The sequence below is a fragment of the Equus przewalskii genome, chromosome 19, assembly GCF_037783145.1.
Source record: "Equus przewalskii isolate Varuska chromosome 19, EquPr2, whole genome shotgun sequence".
Taxonomy (NCBI): Eukaryota; Metazoa; Chordata; class Mammalia; order Perissodactyla; family Equidae; genus Equus; species Equus przewalskii.
In genome coordinates, this window is record NC_091849.1 from 56978166 (window position 1) to 57000305 (window position 22140).

At 37.5% G+C, this 22140-nt stretch overlaps 1 protein-coding gene across 13 annotated transcripts in view; it reads left to right on the forward strand.

The window, feature by feature from the left end:
* Positions 1-19503, forward strand: part of PHF3 (PHD finger protein 3) — a 78062-nt gene extending 58559 nt beyond the window's left edge. For all 13 annotated transcript variants that reach the window (XM_070584820.1, XM_070584828.1, XM_070584829.1 and 10 more), the window contains 10 exons: positions 2380-2524; positions 2607-2763; positions 4000-4116; positions 5817-5948; positions 6512-6647; positions 11307-11502; positions 11973-12120; positions 14105-14194; positions 16229-16424; positions 16647-19503. In XM_070584820.1, coding sequence (XP_070440921.1) covers positions 2380-2524; positions 2607-2763; positions 4000-4116; positions 5817-5948; positions 6512-6647; positions 11307-11502; positions 11973-12120; positions 14105-14194; positions 16229-16424; positions 16647-18763 — 3434 coding nt within the window. In that variant the 3' untranslated portion in view covers positions 18764-19503. The remainder of the gene's footprint in view (positions 1-2379; positions 2525-2606; positions 2764-3999; positions 4117-5816; positions 5949-6511; positions 6648-11306; positions 11503-11972; positions 12121-14104; positions 14195-16228; positions 16425-16646) is intronic.
* The last annotated feature ends 2637 nt before the right edge of the window (positions 19504-22140 follow it).

Sequence of the window (22140 nt, forward strand, 5' to 3'; positions counted from 1 at the left end):
ACTCTGCTTTCTCCTCTGGAGGTCAGACTGTAGGAGGATAGGAGAGAGGGCGGTAGACTAGTTAGGAACCTTTAACAGTATCCTAGGAAAGAAACGGTACCTTGGAACAGAGGTACAATGGAGGCAGTGAGAATTGGTCAGATTGAGATGTATTTTATAGTAGAGTTGACAGAACTTGCTGATGGATTAGATATAGGTAGGTGAAAGAAAGAGTCATAGTAGATGGTTAGACAAATGTTAGTGCTATTTAGTGAGATGAGAAAGAGAAGATTTGAGGAGGAAAATTGAAAAATGATGTTTTGGATGTTTTAACTTTGAAATGCCTATTAAACATCCAGGTAGAGATTTTTGAGTAAACCTTTGGCTGATGAGTGTGGAGCTGAGAGAAGACTTCAGAGGATGGTGTATACGTTTGGGATTTATCATGCACAGTTGTTATGTAAAATCACGGACTTAGCTATAAACGCTACAGAGAGGGTTCGCTGATGAAGAGGCAGAAGCAGAGCCCTTTGGGCACATCAGCATTTAGAATTTGGGAGAAGAGGGGGATGGCCTGTGAGGTAAGAGAACTAAGAGACCACGGTGGCCTGGAAGCCAGATGAAGTTTCAAGGAGGGAATGATCAACTCAGATGCTGTCTGGACATCTAATAAGATGAACACATTGTTAAATATGTGATTTAGTGAAAGGGCGATCATTGGTGACCTTGACTAGAATGATTTTGGTGGAGTAGTAGGGACAAAAGCCAGATGTAGTGGCTCATGGAAGAATAGAAAGTGAGGGACTGGAGATACTGATTATGGATAACTTTTTCAGGAATTTTGCTGTTAAAGGGAACAGAAATAGTGTGGTGGCTAGAGGTGGCTGTGGAGTCAAGGATTTTTTTTTAATGAAATATTATAGCATGTTTGTTAGATTAACAGGAATGATCCAGTAGAGAGAGAGGATTTGATGTAGGAGAGAGACCTGATAGTTGAAGTTCAAAGTCCGTGAAGAGACAAGAGAGGCCGGGATCCACATAGAGGAGTTGGTCATAGAAAAGGCCAGCTCATCCATTGTAACAGTAGGGAAGACTGTGGTAGGAGGCTGGGTGGATGCAGGTGGGTTAGTAGATTTGGTGATGGGAAGATGTGATAGCTGACATTTTTCTGTTTTTTCAGTGAAATGAGAAGTAAGAAAATCAGTTGAGGTTGAAGTTGGGGAAGGAGTTATCGTTGGTTTGAGAAGAGAGGAGAGGAAGTATAAAATAGATACTTTGAAAGTGGAAGAGCAAATTTACTAGGAAAATTTAGTAGGATTAGGGTAGCAGATTGAGTTATCTACTTGAGATTTAAAGTGAAATCTGTCAGCACCAGTGTTTATTTTCCTCTGGTTGTCTTCAGCTATTTGTAGCTATCTGATCGAAGTTGGTTATGTGGGAAAGTGAGGCTATGACTGGTAAAAATGATAGATTTAAGAGTTGTTGAAATGATGAGATTCTAGAATAAATAAGGTATGATTGAAGGTCAGGGTAGTGGGATGTTTGGCATTGAGATTTTGGAGATGCACATGAATTAGTAATGATGGACTGAAAAATCATTTGAGAAGCTAAACACTCAGGATAACAATATCAAGCACAATTGGTTTAACACCAGAGGAGATTCATCAATGTTGTGGTACTAGTAAGGTCATTAAATTATCTGCTCACCTAATAAGTGCAGATCAGATTTTCTAAATAGTTTTTTAAAAGTTGATTAATGTGGATATTTGAAAAATAACCAGCTTTAAAAACCATTATCTAAAATGGGAAAGGGTATATACATTATATAGCTTTAGGACCACTTTTTATTAGTCACTTAATTTCTAATTAAAATTTATTTAAATTAGAATTTCCTTTTTTTAATTGAGGTATAATTGACAACATATTAGTTTCAGGTGTACAACATAATGATTTGATATCATTATGACTATATGTAGTCATGCGCTGCATCATGACGTTTTAGTCAATGACAGACCTCATATATGATGATGGTCCCAAAAGATTGGTACCATGTGGCCTAGGTGTGTAGCAGGCTATACCGTGTAGATTTGTGTAGGTACACTCTGTGGTATTTGCACAACAAAATCGCCTAATGATGCATTTCTCAGAACTTATCCCTGTCGTTAAGCGATGCATAACTATATTATGAAATGATCACCACGGTACGTCTGGTTAACAACCGTTATCGTACACAGATCAGAATTTCAATGTCAGGAATATTTCAATATGGAATATGAGTTTTGATCTTATGTCTAAATAATGATTTTTAATCAATTTTGTTTATAAACTAATAGTATGCATTAAAAAGAAAACTATCTTTTTAAAATCAGTTTAATACATTTTGATACTTATTTAAATTAGGTGCTCATGAGAGGCAAGAGATGAAAAAGAAGAAAATTGAAAAGGGAGTGCCTAATGTGCCTCCTCCTGCTTCTACGTCCAAGCCTTCTGCAGACCAGATCAGACAGAGTGTCAGACATTCCCTCAAAGACATTCTTATGAAAAGGTAACACACATTATCATTGCAGAAGGTTGAATGATGTCTGCTTCATGTATGTGAAAAATAATTCAATTATTCTAATTTTAAGACTTACAGACTCAAATTTGAAGGTACCAGAGGAAAAGGCAGCAAAAGTTGCCACAAAAATTGAAAAAGAGCTGTTCTGTTTTTTTCGGGACACAGATGCTAAATATAAGAACAAATACAGAAGTTTGATGTTCAATCTGAAAGATCCTAAAAACAATGTAAGTCTGTTTTGTTCGTGTTTATAGATGTTTATGCTTTCAGCTTTCCTGGATATATAGGGATTTAAGATTTTATACAGTAGAGCTATATTTATTTCTTGGAGCGAGACCATATAACTTACAAGTCTTTTGCTACTGAACCGAGTTATGAATTCTGCACAGTGGCGACTAGTATTATACAATGAGTTTACTAAAATATAAAATATTAAATCTGTCTCACCCTGATTTATGTGAATTTTCTTTCCTTTATGTCCCATGTTTAATCTCGTTGATAAAAAATTCATTTATATGTGTTCTTCAAAAACTCTGTTAAACCAAAATTCATAGCTCTATATTAATGCTTCTGATTTAAATGTGAAGATTGAGCTACCCTCCTTAAGAAAATTAATTATATTTTGGTAAACTATTTTACAACATTTTTCTTAAGTTGAGTATGACTTTAGTTCTAAGTATCTTTTAGCAGTGGAGTAAACATTAATTGAATCCTTTTCCTCAGATTTCTCGTTTGGGCCTTAGAGGAAATCGAAAAGCTGTGTGTTTGTGGATGCAAACTCCTTGCATATTTGCTTAAGTTTTACAAGATTTTCGCATAAGTGATATCAGTTTGCCAACTTGTATGATATTTGCTGTAGTATGTGATTTGAGGTGTTTTCTTGAAGTATACTAACAGCTACTTAAGAAAATTCTGCATTGTACAATCTGCCGTGATAGTCCAGGGCATCAGTTACTTCATGGATGATATAATCTGGAAGCTTTTCTTCAATAAGTAAATATTTATTTCCTTTAGGCTTCTTTTTTGCAGTTGGTTCTTTGCTCTGGAGTCCCCTCCAAGCCTGTTAAAATTTAAACATGTGAAATCTTAAAAATAGTAAAGCCTCATGTTGAGTGAAGTTGTTTTATGTAGCATGTTGCTGTACCATCGGTTGGTTGTTCTGACAGAGTGTGTCCTGGGAAGACCTAATACAACTTTTGGATAGGTGTTATAATAGTTCCAGTGTACATGCTTCTCCATTATGTGTTGATTTTTATGTGAAATGTGTATTTTGCTGCCTTAGATGATAAATTTCTAGAATACAAGGCTGTCATTTATTCTCTTTGTAGTAGGTAATAGTAAATCATTGAACATTTGTAAATTAGATTTCATCTTTATTTTTTACAAGTTTCTATACAGCAGCTTCTCTCTTTCTTTTTAAAATGTTTTTATCCCCTTTCTTTCCCATTTTTAAATATTTCCAGATATTATTTAAAAAAGTACTGAAAGGAGAAGTAACCCCTGATCATCTTATCCGAATGAGTCCAGAAGAACTAGCTTCTAAAGAATTAGCTGCTTGGAGACGAAGAGAAAACCGACATGTAAGATTATCTCTGAATATGTATTTGAATATATCAAAACCTATATTTTTCAGCCTTCTAATTACTTACCTTGCATTAACCTACTTCTTAAATTCTGTCTTTTGTTTTTCCTGATCTCTGCTGCTTTTTTCTCCTTTCCTCCAGTTGTCAGGTTACATAATTCCCTTGTGTTTTGTTAATATACTTTGTAAATCAGAAAGATGGGAAAGTAGATGCACCTTTTCTTAATCACGTCTACACTTTTCAAAAGCATTGTTTGAAGTATTAGGAATATTGGTAATTTGTAGAGCCAGATTGTCAGAATGAAAATTTTACAGGTTTATAATTCCTTATTATTCAAGGTTTCAAATGTCAAAAGCTCTGAAGAATAAGGTCTTTCCCTGTAACGAGTTTATTGATAAAACCTGACCTGAATCGTCATGTCTGAATGTTGATATTCACAGAAATATTGTGTGTTTAATTAAGTAGCACTGTCCCAGACCTAACTGGAATGTTATGTAACATGTATAGTATGTGCACCAGACTGCATTTTTAAAACTAAAAAATTCTGAAAGTCACTGATGCCAAGAGTTTTCAGCTGGGGGTTGTGAACTTGAAATACTCTTGAAGATTAAGTGAATATGTTATTTAGAGTTATCGTGATAGTGAGATAGCCACATTATCCACTGTTTTTATTACAATGGCCTCAGAATAATTAGCCCTTTATTCCAGAAAATCTGGGTTCCTTGCAGTTCACATTAACTCTGCATGATTTTCACCTTTCTTTTCTCCATGCTGCTTACTTGCGTCATAGGCATGAAGCCTCCGTGTGGATCTCCTGCCAAGTCTAGTTTGAAGTACAAGAGACCTTGATTTGATATATTATTCACGTGTTTCTTTACATTGACCCTATGTAATTTCTGCTCTTCTTTTATTTTGAAAATATTATCATCTCCTTTTCTTTTCTCCATATCCCAAATATGCACATGCCTCTCTTCTGCTTTGAAACTGTGGCTGCAAGTATCATCTGCATTGAAGACCAACTTATTCTTTCTTTAGGACATGTACCTGCTTTCTTTCTTTAAAGGATGATTTGCACTTAACAAAGGCGAGATAAATGACCGAATTCATCTTTACCTTCCTTAATCCCTCCCCACTCACAGTTATCTTTTACTAGTTCTTGTTACACTTGCTTAATTATTATGATTTGTTGCTGAGCTTGTTCAACTGTGAATTATCACTGCCACAAAGTGTGCTCAGTCAGGAGACAGAGGATAGGGGACTACCTGGTAATTGTTGGTGTTGGGGTAAACTTCTGCTACTGTGGAGGATGTTAGGACATCAAGTTAGGAATGGAAGAGGAAGATAGTTCTCATTTACCGGTGGCAGCTGCTAGGATACTAAATCAGAAAGTAAATTTTAAATATAAATATCCTGTTTCATCACTTTGCAAATTACATTGCACTTCAATTACCTCTGGTTAGTGTACATGTGAACTTCACCAGGCTGAGGTATGGGGTCTAATTCTTATAACCCCAGCACTTAAAACCATCTCGGGCGTATGTAAGTGCCCAGTATATGTTGGTTGTTTGAGAGACGACCTAAAGATTAAAATCATCTGTGTTGATGCTTTTATTTTGAGATATGTTCTTAACCGTTACTTAAAGCTATAAATATATATTTTTAGTCATGAAGTATTTCTTCAAAATATTTCCTGTTAGACTATAGAGATGATTGAGAAAGAGCAGAGAGAAGTGGAAAGACGACCCATCACAAAAATAACTCATAAAGGTGAAATAGAGATTGAGAGTGATGCCCCAATGAAAGAACAGGAAGCAGCCATGGAGATTCAGGTAAAGATAATAAAAATGTCGTGTTTTATAGTGCTCAAAACAGCATTCAGAAAGGTTTGTTTGCCTAATGTTCTTAAAGTAGAAAAGAATTTTTAAAAATGTGTGTATTTTAAAGTAGCATATTTTATTGGTTTAATGTTTTTTTGAGAGTGTTTATTGTTTCTCTGTATGTAGTGTGCAGACTATCTGCATCACAGGCACTGGTTACACACTTGTTAAAATGTAGATTCCTGGGGTTTTTATGACTTAGCTAATTCCTTAGTAGGCCTAGAAATCTGTAGGTGCTTCTTATGCAGACTGTAGTTTGAAAGCTGGTGCAGATTTTCTCATTTTCAAATATCAGTGGGGAAATAACATGAAATCTTGTTAGAGGCCTGGAAGAATGAGGAATGTTTAAATTTTTGCTGCATTTTAAATCATAATCTAGCATTTACTTTTTAAAGAAAACCTATGAATGGAACAGTTTCATTTTGGAAAAATATCAGTACGAAATAGAAGTTGATTTTAATAGTTGAGGCCAAATTTTATCTGCTGAAACTAATTTTTACTTTCACTGCTGTTAGGAACCTGCAGCTAATAAGTCATTGGAGAAGACAGAAGGATCTGAAAAACAGAAAGAAGAGGTTGACTCAATGTCTAAAGATACCACTAGTCAACACAGACAGCATCTTTTTGATCTTAACTGCAAAATTTGCATAGGTAATTGGAAATTTTTCTTCCTAAAATGTCGCTTTCATTTTGAAAGGGAGATACTTGTATTTGTAATGTAAGTAGGCTTTTGTTTTCCCAGTATTGGTGGTGAAGCCCCCACTCACTCCCTTTGAGGAGTAGCACATTTTTTGTGTGACTGGTCTTCAGGGTTGGGTTATAGTTTGATACTGTAGTGTACTTTATTATCTAGAATTAATTGTATTATATAAGACCTGAACTTTAGCAACCCAGGGTCAAATGACTAGAATTTAACCATTAGAATAGACATTGGAAGTTGTGGGCAGTGGTGATGGTACTGTCATTTACTAAGTGAAGGCGGGAAATAACATTTGTATTTTATTGTTATATATACCAAATGAAACAAATCAGAAATGACGTTTTCTCTAGTATTCTTATCTTTGGTCATTCATTCAATAAATATTTATCGAGATCTTACTCCTTGCCAGGTATTCTGCTGGTGTTAGAGAATATAGTGGTGAAAAACTTAGATGTTATCCAGGCTTAAGAGAAACCATAGTCTAGTGGGAAAGACAGGCAGGTGATGCTTTGAGTTACAGAAGTACAGTATAGTTGTTACAAGTGAATTTAGCTTGCAGGAAGACCTCGCCTATGCGGGGTGTTAGAGGCCGCTTGGCTGGGGAATTGACATTTAAGCTGAGACATGAAGGTTGAGAAGTGTGCCTGGAAAGAGAGGGGAAGACCATTCTAGATACTGGGAATGACAGGAGCTTGAACTGAATTCAAGAAGAGGAAAGAGGCATGTGATTTGTTTGAAGAGAGATTTAGAAATCAGATTTTATAATGTCTTACATCCATTGCCTTTTAAATCAGCTTACAACTTACTGGTAGTGGTGAGATCACTTTAGTGTGAGCAGTAGCTAGCGTTTTGAAAGACAAGAGCAGAATAGAAAATATGATGAACTGCGCTTATAAGTATGGCTTTGTGAGACTCCACTCCCAGTTACTCATAAATACATACGTATATATGCAGACATGCTTCTAAGTATGGCTTTGTGAGACTCCACTCCCAGTTACTTATAAATACATACGTATATATACAGACATGCTTATAAGTATGGCTTTGTGAGACTTCACTCCCAGTTACTCATAAATACATACGTATATATACAGACATGCTTCTAAGTATGGCTTTGTGAGACTCCACTCCCAGTTACTCATAAATACATACGTATATATACAGACATGCTTCTAAGTATGGCTTTGTGAGACTCCACTCCCAGTTACTCATAAATACATACGTATATATGCAGACATGCTTCTAAGTATGGCTTTGTGAGACTCCACTCCCAGTTACTTATAAATACATACGTATATATGCAGACATGCTTCTAAGTATGGCTTTGTGAGACTCCACTCCCAGTTACTCATAAATACATACGTATATATGCAGACATGCTTCTAAGTATGGCTTTGTGAGACTCCACTCCCAGTTACTCATAAATACATACGTATATATACAGACATGCTTCTAAGTATGGCTTTGTGAGACTCCACTCCCAGTTACTCAAAATACATACGTATATATACAGACATGCTTATAAGTATGGCTTTGTGAGACTTCACTCCCAGTTACTCATAAAACAAAAATACATACGTATATATACAGACATGCTTCTAAGTATGGCTTTGTGAGACTTCACTCCCAGTTACTTATAAAACAAAAATACATACGTATATATACAGACATGCTTCTAAGTATGGCTTTGTGAGACTTCACTCCCAGTTACTTATAAAACAAAAATACATACGTATATATACAGACATGCTTATAAGTATGGCTTTGTGAGACTTCACTCCCAGTTACTTATAAAACAAAAATACATACGTATATATGCAGACATGCTTCTAAGTATGGCTTTGTGAGACTTCACTCCCAGTTACTTATAAATACATACGTATATATGCAGACATGCTTCTAAGTATGGCTTTGTGAGACTCCACTCCCAGTTACTCATAAATACATACGTATATATACAGACATGCTTCTAAGTATGGCTTTGTGAGACTCCACTCCCAGTTACTCATAAATACATACGTATATATGCAGACATGCTTCTAAGTATGGCTTTGTGAGACTCCACTCCCAGTTACTCATAAATACATACGTATATATACAGACATGCTTCTAAGTATGGCTTTGTGAGACTCCACTCCCAGTTACTCATAAATACATACGTATATATACAGACATGCTTATAAGTATGGCTTTGTGAGACTTCACTCCCAGTTACTTATAAAACAAAAATACATACGTATATATACAGACATGCTTATAAGTATGGCTTTGTGAGACTTCACTCCCAGTTACTTATAAAACAAAAATACATACGTATATATACAGACATGCTTATAAGTATGGCTTTGTGAGACTTCACTCCCAGTTACTCATAAATACATACGTATATATACAGACATGCTTCTAAGTATGGCTTTGTGAGACTTCACTCCCAGTTACTATAAATACATACGTATATATGCAGACATGCTTATAAGTATGGCTTTGTGAGACTTCACTTCCAGTTACTTATAAAACAAAAAATACATACGTATATATACAGACATGCTTATAAGTATGGCTTTGTGAGACTTCACTCCCAGTTACTTATAAAACAAAAATACATACGTATATATACAGACATGCTTATAAGTATGGCTTTGTGAGACTTCACTCCCAGTTACTTATAAAACAAAAAATACATACGTATATATACAGACATGCTTATAAGTATGGCTTTGTGAGACTCCACTCCCAGTTACTTATAAAACAAAAATACATACGTATATATACAGACATGCTTATAAGTATGGCTTTGTGAGACTTCACTCCCAGTTACTCATAAAACAAAAATACATACGTATATATACAGACATGCTTATAAGTATGGCTTTGTGAGACTCCACTCCCAGTTACTTATAAAACAAAAAAATACATGCATATATATACAGACATGCATGCATGCACATACACACAAAAGTGTGTGTGTGTAAGTCCTAGATCATGATAGAAAATATTACTTTACAGATCATGATAAAAAATGCTGAAAATCTACTTTTGGAGGCCACATTAAAGATTTTGGTTCTTTATCTAAGAGCAGTGGATAGCTCTTGAAGGTTTTTAGGAGAGGAATGATGAGATTGGAATTTTATGAAGGTCTCTCTTGAGTAGAGATTACCGTGGAAGAAGCCGAGAGAGAAAAGAGAGAGACGAGATAGGAGGCCTCTACACTAGTCCAAGTGGGAGATGGAGATATTTTGATCAGAGTCGTAGCGTTGGAGATGGAAATAACCAGAGGCTTTGAGATACTCAAGTTAGGTAATATTGACAGATGTTGGAGACTGATTGAATTAGGGCATAAGAAATTGGGGTGTGTTAAGGAAAAGTTTAAGTTTATGTTCAGTTTATTGGTAATGATGGGGGGGTCAAGAGTTTTTTTAAAACTCTAGAGGTGTGGCTCTCAATTTTTATTTTTTTGCTGTAGTATATGCTAAAGGAATGATATGTACCTTGTTCAGTAATGTGAAAAATTCTTCGGGTTAGTTGATATGCTGCCTTCCATCGTTGTACTAGGGACTAGATGAAATGTATTATAAATGAAGTAATTTTCCTATAATGAAAATAATCGTATCTTCTCAAAATTAAATTTGTTTGCATATTTTACAATCTGTACAATGGTAATGTCTCAGAGGGCAGTGTGATTTTAGACATTGTTATCCCTAAAGAAAGCTATCCACGAGTAGTAGTAGTTTTAAGTACACCCATTTAGTTGTTTTGTCTGGGAAAAATCTTGAAAAATACTCTGTTATTTCTATTAATTTTAGTAATTTCTGTAATATTTCAGCAAGTGTAATAGTAGCACACAAAAACATGTTAAATACTACTAGACTTGACCTATTTTCAGAAAGTTTTGAGTGATTTTTCCTTCTTGATGCTACAGCCTAAAACCAATATCGTTTTCTAAACTTTACTAAACTTTTCCTGTTCAGTGACTAAGTAGCAGTGCACTGTGGATGTATGTCATGAACTGCTGCTGTGTGTAACACAGGGTAGGATATATATTTGGTTTACTCACTTCTTCAAGTTACTTCTCAAGATTTGGAGTTTGGTGTAGTTTACTTAAAAAAATTTTGGTAGGGAATCAAGAAACCTATTTTAGCTTCTAGTTATAATGTTTCCATTTCAGCTTGTCTGAGTTTTTTTTTTTTTCTTCTGCTTTTTCTCCCCAAACCCCCCAAGTACATAGTTGTATATTTTAATTGTGGGTCCTTCTAGTTGTGGTATGTGGGACGCCACCTCAACATGGGCTAATGAGTAGTGCCATGTCCGTGCCCAGGATCCGAACTGGTGAAACCCTGGGCCACTGAAGCGGAGCGCGGGAACTTAACCACTCGGCCATGGGGCCGGCCCCTTGTCTTGAGTTTTTAACATCCTCTTTTCCTAATTTTTCACATCAGTCAGAGAGGTGTAATATAACTCAGTATGAAAAATGATACTTACCAATTACCCCAGGAAATGTATGGTTATGCAACAATTCAGTCAGGGAAATGGAATAACTTTAGAAGTGAAAGAGGATGAAGTTATAGAAATTTTAGTTTACAAAAATGGTTTATTTTGGTGTCTTCTGTTAGGTCGAATGGCACCACCTGTAGATGATCTTTCTCCAAAAAAAGTGAAGGTGGTTGTTGGAGTATCTCGTAAACATTCAGACAATGAAGCGGAAAGTATAGCAGATGCGTTGTCTTCAACCTCAAATATTTTGGCTTCTGAATTTTTTGAAGAGGAGAAACAAGAGTCTCCGAAGTCAACCTTCTCACCTGCTCCTCGGTAATTTTCTCTTATTATTTCTATAATAATCATTATAGATCTTTGTGAAGTTATACTTGGAGGTCTTCAAAAACAGAAAAGTGGCATATGTCTTAGGAACCTTTCTTTTGAGAAAGTAACTGTATCTTCCTATACTCTGAGATGAAAGAATGATTCTGAAAGTTAGTTTAGAAATTTGAGTGTATGGGGACTTGACATTAAAATTCCCTTTAATTATGTTAGTCCCAAGAGGCAGGAGATAGGTCATTAAAGAAAAATTGCTTGCACTTCTCTGGACCTTAGTCCATCTAAGCCAATCAAGAGGGATCTCTTTGTAAAATATGACCGTATAAATATGAAAATAATTTTATAAAGTGAAAATAGAAGCTCTGATAGCCTTTATAAAATAGAAATAATTGATGACTAAGTGGAAAATGCATTTATTCATGAGCATATCTTTAGACTGAAAACATTTTAATGTCATCTTTTAGTCCAGAGATGCCTGGAACTGTGGAAGTTGAGTCTACCTTCCTGGCTCGATTGAACTTCATCTGGAAGGGTTTTATCAACATGCCTTCTGTGGCAAAATTCGTTACCAAAGCTTACCCAGTGTCTGGCTCCCCTGAGTACTTGACGGAGGTACTGTGAACTTTCCTGCCCTTGTGTGCCTGGATTGACATATGTGTTTCTAAAAGGAGTAAGCAAGGAAACAACATAATAAAATAATAAAGTATTTCTTTCATTCATAATAAAAAATACTTATTGACAGTGATCCTTAAACTGTTCAGTTAATGGAATTAGGAATTCACAAATGGCATTTTCGAACTGTCGAAGACTGTGCTCTGAAAGTATTAAATCCATCTCTCCTACACCCTTTCCAAGATGTAACTTCACTGTGTCAGAGAATTGAAAATTGGAGTCTGTATCTTTAGATACAGATTTACAAAAACAGTTGACATACTTATGGCCTCCAATGTTAGCCTGGCAGGAAGATTCCTCACTGTTCGCAAGTCTTCTGGTTCCCTACTGCTTGTGTTTCCCAGCTTCATGGCCGTAGTTCTTACCTGCCCGTTTCTGTGAACAAGATACAGACCGTAGCGGAAAGTTTACAGCTAGTTGACAGTCCCAGGAGACCAGTGACCACAGCTGCTGCAGTGGTGCCCTTGGTTGGTTTTATACCTGAGGGAATAGGAAGGGACTGTTATGCAATATTGATGGAAAATAAGCAGCTGTAATATTACCATATTATGACAAATGAGAAAGTATGACATTTTTTAACTGTTTCGAAGAAAGTTTGCATTTTTCTGTGTTTATGCAGAAGAAAAATAAATCAGTGCACGTGTACTGTATTTTTGTTGAAATTATATTTGCTGTAAGTTATGTTTATGTCTAACATTAGCCTTTTCCTTCATTCTCAGTCTGCTGACCATAAAGGCAGAAGTTTTTTAAAAAATTCTTTTCAGTATTTCAAAACCCTAAATTAAATATATGCCTGTTCCTTTTAAGACTACCCTAAACTTTACTTTTCTTTGTATTAGACTGAAATTAGTTTAACGCAATGTAATGTTGCTTATCTAATGTTGATCAGTTTGTTTAGCAGTTGTGCTTTTGATTAATAAACAACTAATTATTACTTTTACGTATAGTTTGGTTGGCAAATAATACTTCAGAAATGCCTATTTTATAAGAGAAAAATTAAATGGACCCATGGTGTCCTTGTTTTTGAACAAATCTGTTTAGAAATTTAGACTTTGGTTAGTCCATGGTGAAGGCAGTTCTTCTTTTAAATGGAGAATTAAGTCCTGAACTATGGGAACCTTTTGATTTTTAAACAAAACTGTTCTCTTTTCTGAACCAGTGTCTATATGGTTGCTTTCCAGAACACCACTTCTTTCTCTTATTTTTAGTTTGATTTGGACTAAAATTTGAAATAAAATACTTAAAGCAATTAATAATTTAAATAAACTTAATTGAATTTAATATCAATTAATTATACTTTTTATGATTTTTCTGTTTTCATGGAAAAAATAGATACTGATTAAAGTTTTAAATATTCTTAATTGCACAGTTCTTGATTTTATGTATAGTCTTCTGTTTTCAGAAAGATTGTGCCTTTTTAAAAAAAAGAAGCTGGCATTATTACAATGTTATTCTGTTCTCTGAAAAAATTTACTCTGTAATTCCACTCAGTAACATCTGAAATCCAGCTGTTAGTGATTGAGGCCTACCCCTGCCTACTAGCACCCTGAAAAGCAGGACTGGGGCATGCTCTCCAGGCTCCCTCATGTTCTGAAGACTGTTGTGCTCTTCCTGGATTGTGAGTGTGGGGTGCTTAGCACCCTTCCTTCTCTGTGCCTGTCTTTTCTGCTGAGAACTGACATGACCTCAGAGTCTTTCTTAACTGTTTTGGGCACCCACCTCAGTCATTTGGAGATGACGCTGGAGGAAAAGCCTAATTGCTGTCCCTGTACTTTGATCTGTTCCCTGACGCATTTCATAGTCTTTTTGTGTACTTGGTTTTTATTGCCATTTCAAATTAGTCTTAGAGCTGAATTTGTAGGAAGTATGAATATTGTAATAAAGATATTCTGTATACATTGACCACCTTCATTTTTTACCGCAGGATCTACCAGATAGTATTCAAGTAGGAGGCAGGATATCACCTCAGACAGTTTGGGATTATGTGGAAAAAATTAAAGCTTCAGGAACCAAGGTAAGGACGCATGAGGACATGTTTGAGAAGTAAACCGCTGAGAGTCGTTATGCAAGGTGCCCCGGAGAGGGAGCCGGTGCACATTCTCATCTACTTAAGATGCCGACAGGACTGAGCTACAGCTATTTACTAAGGCTCAGGACAGCCAGCTTTCCTTCTGTGGGTTTTTTTCCTTCTGATATGCTCTCTCAGTGACTTCTGTCAGAGTTTTGGAAGAAATGTTTTAGAATAAGTTTTGAGATACATCCTTGAAGTTTGCCTATTTGGATTATAGACATTTAGTTTAGTTAGGGCGTAGGTTCAACTGCTGCAGCAGAAAGACCCTAGAATACAGTGGCTCAAAGAAAACAGAAGTTTGTTTTTCTGTTATGGTCGTTCAGGGTGGCCAGGTGGCTCTGGTTCTACAAGACCCTTCAGGGACCAGGCTCCTTCTGAAGATCTTGTATTTTGCAATTTCCAAGACTGTTGCCCTTATCAGTCAAACATGGTGCAAGCTGACTTATCAGCACCAAGTGGATAAAAATGAAGAATGCTCATCCTGTGCTTTTAACAGCTAGGCCTAGAATTGCAGTTGTTGTTTCACTTCTGTTGGCAAGCATTTAGTCACCCAGCCTTGCTTACACAGCTCCTCATGGGGCTGGGAACGGCTGTGCGCCCAGCTAGAAGGGAAGGACTTATCTTTGTAGGAGGAAGAGAGGAGGAGAGGAGATACTGGGAGGTAGTTAGTAGCCTCCATCACAATAATATTTCTCTTTTTCTTTTCTCTCTCTGTATTTTCTATCATTTTTTAACTCATAGAACAGTACTCCACAGGAAAAGTTAATCATTAGAAGAAATCGTCTTCCCTCTGAAGATGATAGTACCTAGCATGTTTATAGACATTCAAAAAATAAATCTTGAGGGAACATTAATTTTTTATCTCTTTCTTAAGATACGGTTAGGAGTCTCAGATAATCCAAAATGGATGATCGATCTTAAGCTGAAAAGAATATTCTTTTCCAATATAGATTTTAGAATTTAAGTTGATACAGTGTTAGGATACAAATAGACTTTGAAGCTCTGTTCAAAGAGTTACTGCATTTCTTTGCTGTCACTTTCTGATGACAGCAAAAGTCACGGGCAAGTAGTTAGTATTCTTGGACGTTTTGGGAATCACTCTTGATCTACCCATATATTACTGCCTGACACCGTATAATGTACCTCCGTCTGGAGCTGACTGAAGTGCACGAATAGTTGTTACCTCTGAAAGAGGGCAGTTTACATGACAGACCTTTTATAAAAGCTAGAGCCGTAGTTCAGCTCCTTCACGCACATGTTTTCTCTAGGATCTTGCGTCACTTTAGGCTTTGCGACAGATCTGGCTCTCCCTATTTTGACTGTATACCTTCACGAAAAAGCATCCATTTTCTTTGCACTACTATGTTAATACCAAATCGATACTGTCTTTTCTATTTGAAACAAAGCCAAGAGCCCAGTGGCAAGCAAATAAGTTCCTCAGTCAGTCATATGATTTTACAAAATTGACGGCCTTTATGTATTTGAGGTCGTTTCACCCATCCCCCTTTATATCTAAATTCAAACCCAGTGGATTTGTGTGTCTGTGTCACTGTGTACATGGTAAGGTGCTGTGAGTGGGTGCCGTTAATTTGCAGTGTGCCGAAAACACAGGCAGCCCTTTGTGGAGGTTATAATGTTGGGTGTGAAGATATAATAGAGATATCAAAAGACATGGGTTTAAATATCTTCTCTGCCACCGACAAATGTGTCACCTTGAGCAAATATAATTACCTTGGGACTCAATTTCTTAGGGGACACCTTCAGATAAAACAAATCCATCAATGGATCAGCAAAGATCTTTCCCTAAGAGTTGTTTCCTTTTGAGTATTCTTATCTGCATTTAAGTTGGTAAACCAGTTACTTATTAGTCATCATTGTAAAATTCAATAGATTATTACTAATTGAGAAATGATGTTTAAAACCAAGCTGTTGTTTGGGTTATTATTTTAAATAACCGTTTGTTATTTTCTTGAATAGGAAATTTGTGTGGTTCGCTTCACACCCGTAACTGAAGAAGATCAGATCTCTTATACTTTGCTGTTTGCATACTTCAGCAGCAGAAAGCGCTATGGAGTAGCTGCTAACAACATGAAGCAGGTTAAAGATATGTACCTTATTCCTTTGGGTGCTGCAGATAAAATTCCACACCCTCTTGTGCCTTTTGATGGACCTGGTAGGTATACATTTTAATACTAGCGTATGAATAAAATGAAGTGGGAGGTGGGAGCAGAGTGAGAAAAGGACCCTGCTGGCTTTCTCAGGACCCAGCCTTCTAGGGCTGACTTGACAGGGACGGGCACCCAGTTACTAGGCTATAAGAAGCTAGGTGCAAAATTTCACCCTGTATTCTAATGATTGAAAGTGACTGTTAATTGATGTCTCTGATTTTATACAGGGCTTGAGCTGCATAGACCTAATCTGTTGTTGGGCTTAATTATTCGTCAGAAACTGAAGCGGCAGCACAGTGCTAGTGCCAGCCACACCGCCGAGACTCCTGAAAGCGTGCCGATAGCATTGCCACCTGATAAGAAAAGCAAAATAGAAGTTTCCACGGAGGATGCCCCAGAGGAAGAAAATGACTTCTTTAATTCTTTCACAGCTGTGTTGCACAAGCAGAGAAATAAGCCCCAGCAGTCTCTTCAGGAAGACCTTCCTGCAGTAATCGAACCTTTAGTGGAGGTAACCAGACAGGAGCCGCCAAAACCTTTGAGGTTCCTTCCTGGGGTATTGATTGGCTGGGAAAATCAACCTTCTACTCTGGAATTAGCAAACAAACCTCTTCCAGTGGACGATATACTGCAGAGCCTTTTGGGCACTACTGGTCAGGTATATGAACAGGCTCAGTCAGTGACAGAACAAAACACTCTTAAAGAAATTCCGTTTATAAGTGAGCAAGCCAACTCCAAAGCAGAGAAAACAGATACAGTGGAAGTCGCTGACAGTGAAGCCAAGGAAGTGAAGGTTAACGTAGATGATCATTCAGAATCTATAGGTAATTCAGTGGTGGCAGGAGAAGAAACATCAGTAATGGGGTCCTCTTCCCTTTCTCCTGGGCCATTGACAAATCTTAGTCTCAGAGGTAAACCACCAGATGTTTCTACAGAAGCATTCTTAACAAACTTATCAATTCAGTCAAAACAAGAGGAAACTGTGGAGAGTAAAGAGAGAACCTTAAAAAGACAGCTGCTACAAGATCAAGAGAGTAATTCGCAAGATAATCGGACTTCAAATACTAGTTCTCCGTGCAGGTCTAATGTAGGAAAAGGAAACACAGATGGTAATGTGAGTTGCAGTGAAAACCTTGTTGCTACGACAAGGTCCCCGCAGTTTATCAACCTGAAAAGGGATCCTAGGCAAGCAGCAGGACGAAGTCAGCAGATCACGGCTTCAGAAAGCAAAGATGGAGATAGTTGCCGGAATGGAGAAAAACATACCCTGCCTGGTCTTTTACAAAAGGAGCATGTAACAGAGCAAGTCAATGTAGAGGAAAAGTTGTCTTCTGTGGAGAAAAACTCATGTGTTCAGCAGAGTGATAATTCAGGAGTTGCACAAAACTCACCATCAGTAGAAAACCTACATACTTCTCAAACAGAACAAGCAAAACCCTTACAGGAGGAGGTTTTAATGCAAAATATTGAAACTGTACACCCATTTCGAAGAGGATCGGCAGCGGCAACATCTCATTTTGAACTTGGAAACACATGTCAATCAGAATTTCCTTCTAAAAGCATCAACTTTGCTTCCAGAAGCACCAGCCCCAGAACAAGTGCAAACTTTTCCCCCATGAGGCCACAGCAGCCCAACCTTCAGCATCTCAAGTCTGGCCCCCCTGGATTTCCATTCCCAGGACCCCCTCATCTCCCCCCACAAGGCATGTTTGGATTCCCACCACATCTGCCACCTCCGTTACTCCCCCCTCCAGGCTTTGGCTTTCCTCAGAATCCCATGGTTCCCTGGCCACCTGTTGTTCATCTGGCAGGCCAGCCGCAGCGTATGATGGGTCCCCTTTCACAAGCATCACGGTATATAGGCCCACAAAATTTTTACCAGGTTAAAGACATTCGGAGACCAGAAAGGCGCCATAGTGACCCTTGGGGTAGGCAAGACCAACAGCAACTGGATAGGCCGTTTAACAGGGGTAAAGGGGATCGCCAGAGATTTTATAGTGATTCACACCACTTGAAAAGAGAGCGACATGAAAAGGAATGGGAGCCAGAATCTGAAAGGCATAGACGCAGAGACAGAACCCAAGACAAGGACAGAGACAGAAAAAGCAGGGAGGAAGGGCATAAAGATAAAGAGAAGGCTCGGCCATCACACGGTGATCGAGGCGTAGACGGGAAAGCAAGCCGAGATGGCAGGAGTGTAGACAAGAAACCAGATAAACCTAAAAGTGAGGACCACGAGAAGGACAAAGAGCGAGAGAAAAGTAAACATAGAGACGGAGAAAAGGACAGAGATAGGCACCACAAAGATAGGGACCACACCGACAGAGCGAAAAGCAAAAGGTAAAGTTTGCAGGCTGCTTCAAGATTGCATTTAAACAACTGTTAAATGTTGTATCTTACAGACTTTACGATTGCCTGCTAGGATTGTGCCATCTTTTAAATTTTTAATCTTGGTGGTTTGCAGAACAATAAATTCTGTGTGTTGGTGCAGAGCGCTCTGTGCCAGTGCTCATCATCCCTTCTTCACACCACTGTCCCTAGTTATAGGAATTTAATATTTTTAAAAGTTTTACATTGCTGTATATTCAAAGATTTGTTTTATTAATATGCAATAAAGGCTTAGAAATTTTAGTTTTATTTCTTAATTGGTAAATATGGTTAACTATGGAATATATTTACTCCCTCTAGTGAATGTCCTTTATATACTGACTAATTTGAGAGTAACGTGTGCTCTGTAAGTTTGTTTTAAATTGCACTGTTTTTACAGAAACTGTAGAGGAGCAACAAAAAGCCAAGCAACTTCATAATCAGATTATATTAATCATTTAGTTGAGCAATTTTTGACCAAGAATCAAAAGCCCAAGGAGTACATTTATTGCTTTAATTTCCACTCATTGAAGGCATTTATTACCATATACTACAGCTTTGTGGTAGGCATTATTTTCCTTTTCCTTTTTGGCTCTTCAGAAACTTGAATACTTCAGCTTGTACATGATCTTGTGTTTTGCTATCCTTTTTACTGTAAAATGTAAATATTTTAAGGGATATTTTGATTCTAAATATGATAAAAGAATTTCTCACCTATTTTGTGTGTGTGATTTGAAATTCGGTAGTAAAACAATTTCTTCTTTAAAGCTTTAATTACCTTCAGACATTTTTATTCTCTTACTCAGCCAAGAACGTAGGCATAGCTATGTCGAGCATTAGATGAGGGAGAAAAACGATTTCTTTATCTTAGGTTATAGGCTGTGGAGATAAGTCATGTAGTTCTGAAGAGGCTAGAATTTAGAACTACAGCTGAAAAACTGCCGTTAAAGCCCACTTTCTAGGTATGTTTCTGAAAAGTGGTGCACCGTCAAAATTTGGTACACTAATCATTGTAAGACCACAGAACTTTGTATATAAGAGAAACGTGAATCTTTTTGTAAAATGTGTAATTAACCCTAACTTGTTTTGGGGGTCACTCTACAATTTCATATTCTAGTTTTGCTTGAAATACAAATCACATGGAGGCTATTGTTAATCCACACTTAAGTTTATTTACACTCTAAAGGACATACTGTTTTGATTGCTGTAATTTAAAGCAATAGCTACCAAATGATACTAACACTTGAGACCAAAAAGAGAAAAACCAGTGTTTTTACTTACCTATATTAATGAAGAAAAATATGAATGACTTCACGAAATTAAGGTAAAGTTTGTTTTCCTAAAATTAGAGTTAAAAATAGGTTTTGAAACTGAATCAGCCTTGCTTTTCTCACTGGAGAGAAGAGGAGCAGAAATTCAAAACCACACATTTTGTCTAGTTTGCAACAACTCTATACCCTTTTTTTGTCATTCTTCTCCTCTGAAATTTATCATCATGAAAGTTCTGAAACAGAGGACTTGTATTAAAATAAAGTTTGTTTAATTTTGGTCTACTTTTCATTTGCAGATTGTTAGAAAACAAGTTAGTCTGCAAACGGACAAAACCTAAGGTCAATCATCTCTTACACCATTATGAAGAAATTGTTGTCAATGTTTTACCAAAACAACCCCACCTCAAATCCAAAAAATTAGCTTTGATTTCAGATGTGTGTGTTGTGAGTCTGCTTTCACTGATGTCTCTGGTTGGGGGTTGATCAGACCCCGGAGTTCTTTTGCAGGGTACAAGAGGAATGGCTTCACAAGCGGAAGAAAGCCTCCACGTCAGTTTTCGATGACCTCTGAGGCAGCTGTTTCTTATACATATTGTTGTGATGCTTACTTTAAAATTCTTCCTTCACGTCTCCTTGGATCTTGATACATCCCATGTAGATCGCTATTAGTGATGACTGGCTCCTGGATTACAGGGCCAGTGAATGTTAGAACCAGGTCTCCTAACCCCGCCCGTTGATAATGTTGTGGGGAGCAGCTTTGGGCATATCGACTGCTTGAGGTTCTAACTCGTGAGGACAGAAAGGGAAAATGAGAGAAGTTTTCAGTGAATAGTAGACCCAAAGGCATTCTCAGTCTTTAAGTCTCACCTACAACCAGCTTTACACAAGCTAGTCAGTTATATGAAGTTCATCTTTCAGTTTCTCCTGTTTTAAGGAAAACTTGCTCTAAAAACAGTTCAATGCTTTTTGAAATTTAGAACCATCTTAAGATAGTTTATACATTCCTCTGCTGAGTAAAGTGTAGGCGGTATCTCTGCCTAGGAAGTTCACTCCTTGTAATCCTGTGGCAGTAAGAAAGTCCGGGACCCTCTGTGTGTTAGACCTTGTGCAGAGCGCTTTATAGAAACCTTGGTCGGCCTGAAAGGCGGAGACTTATCTTAGGGCTGAGGTAACTGGTACTTAGAAAAGTTGAAAAACTTGCCCAAGGTTAGACTGCTGTTGTCAGAGCTGGAACTGGCTCAGTTCTGCTTTTCTCCACAGTCCTTGTGCATGGCAGTTGTGGGATCTCTCAGTCTGAGGACTGAGAACCGGGTAGAGGACAAAGCCTGGTCATTGTGGGTACCTTCCACAGCCCTTTCTCTCCCAGTGCCGCCGGCCTGTCTGAACCCTTCCTGAGCAGCCCGACTCCTCAGAGTGAGCAGGAAGACACAGCCCGCCCCCTGTGGGTTCCTGTGCAGGTCTGCAAGCTCATTTCAAATCCTCGCTCTCCAGTCCTCTTTTATTAGTTTTCTGTTGCTGCTGTGACAAATTATTACAACCTTAGTGGCTTAAAACCACACAAATTTATCTTACACTTGTATAGATTGGAAGTCTGATGTGGATCTCAGTGAGTTGAGATTAGGGTGTCAGAAGGCTGCATTCCTTCTGGAAGCTCTAGGGGACGACGCATCTCCTTGCCTTTTCCAGCTCCAGAGGCCCCCCACTTTCTTTTCCGTCTTCAAAGCCAGCATGGGGCAGAGTCTTTCTCATGGTGCTGTCTCTGACCCTCCTTTCTGACTCCCTCTCTACTTTTACGGACCCTTGTGATGACATTGGGTCCACCTAGATAATCCAGGATAATCTTCCTATTTTAAGGTCCACTGATTGTCAACCTCAATTCTATCTGTGACCTTAATTCCCCTTTGCTGTGAAATCTCACATGTTTCCAGGTTCCAGGGATTGGAATGTGGACAACTTTGGGGCCATTATTCTATTTAGCACAGCTCTTGACTTGCTAATTGTAGCTTAGTTGTGAGTGAACTAATGAATCTTAAGTGTTTGGAGTTACAAAATATCTAAGGCCATAGTAAATACGTTTAAAAGT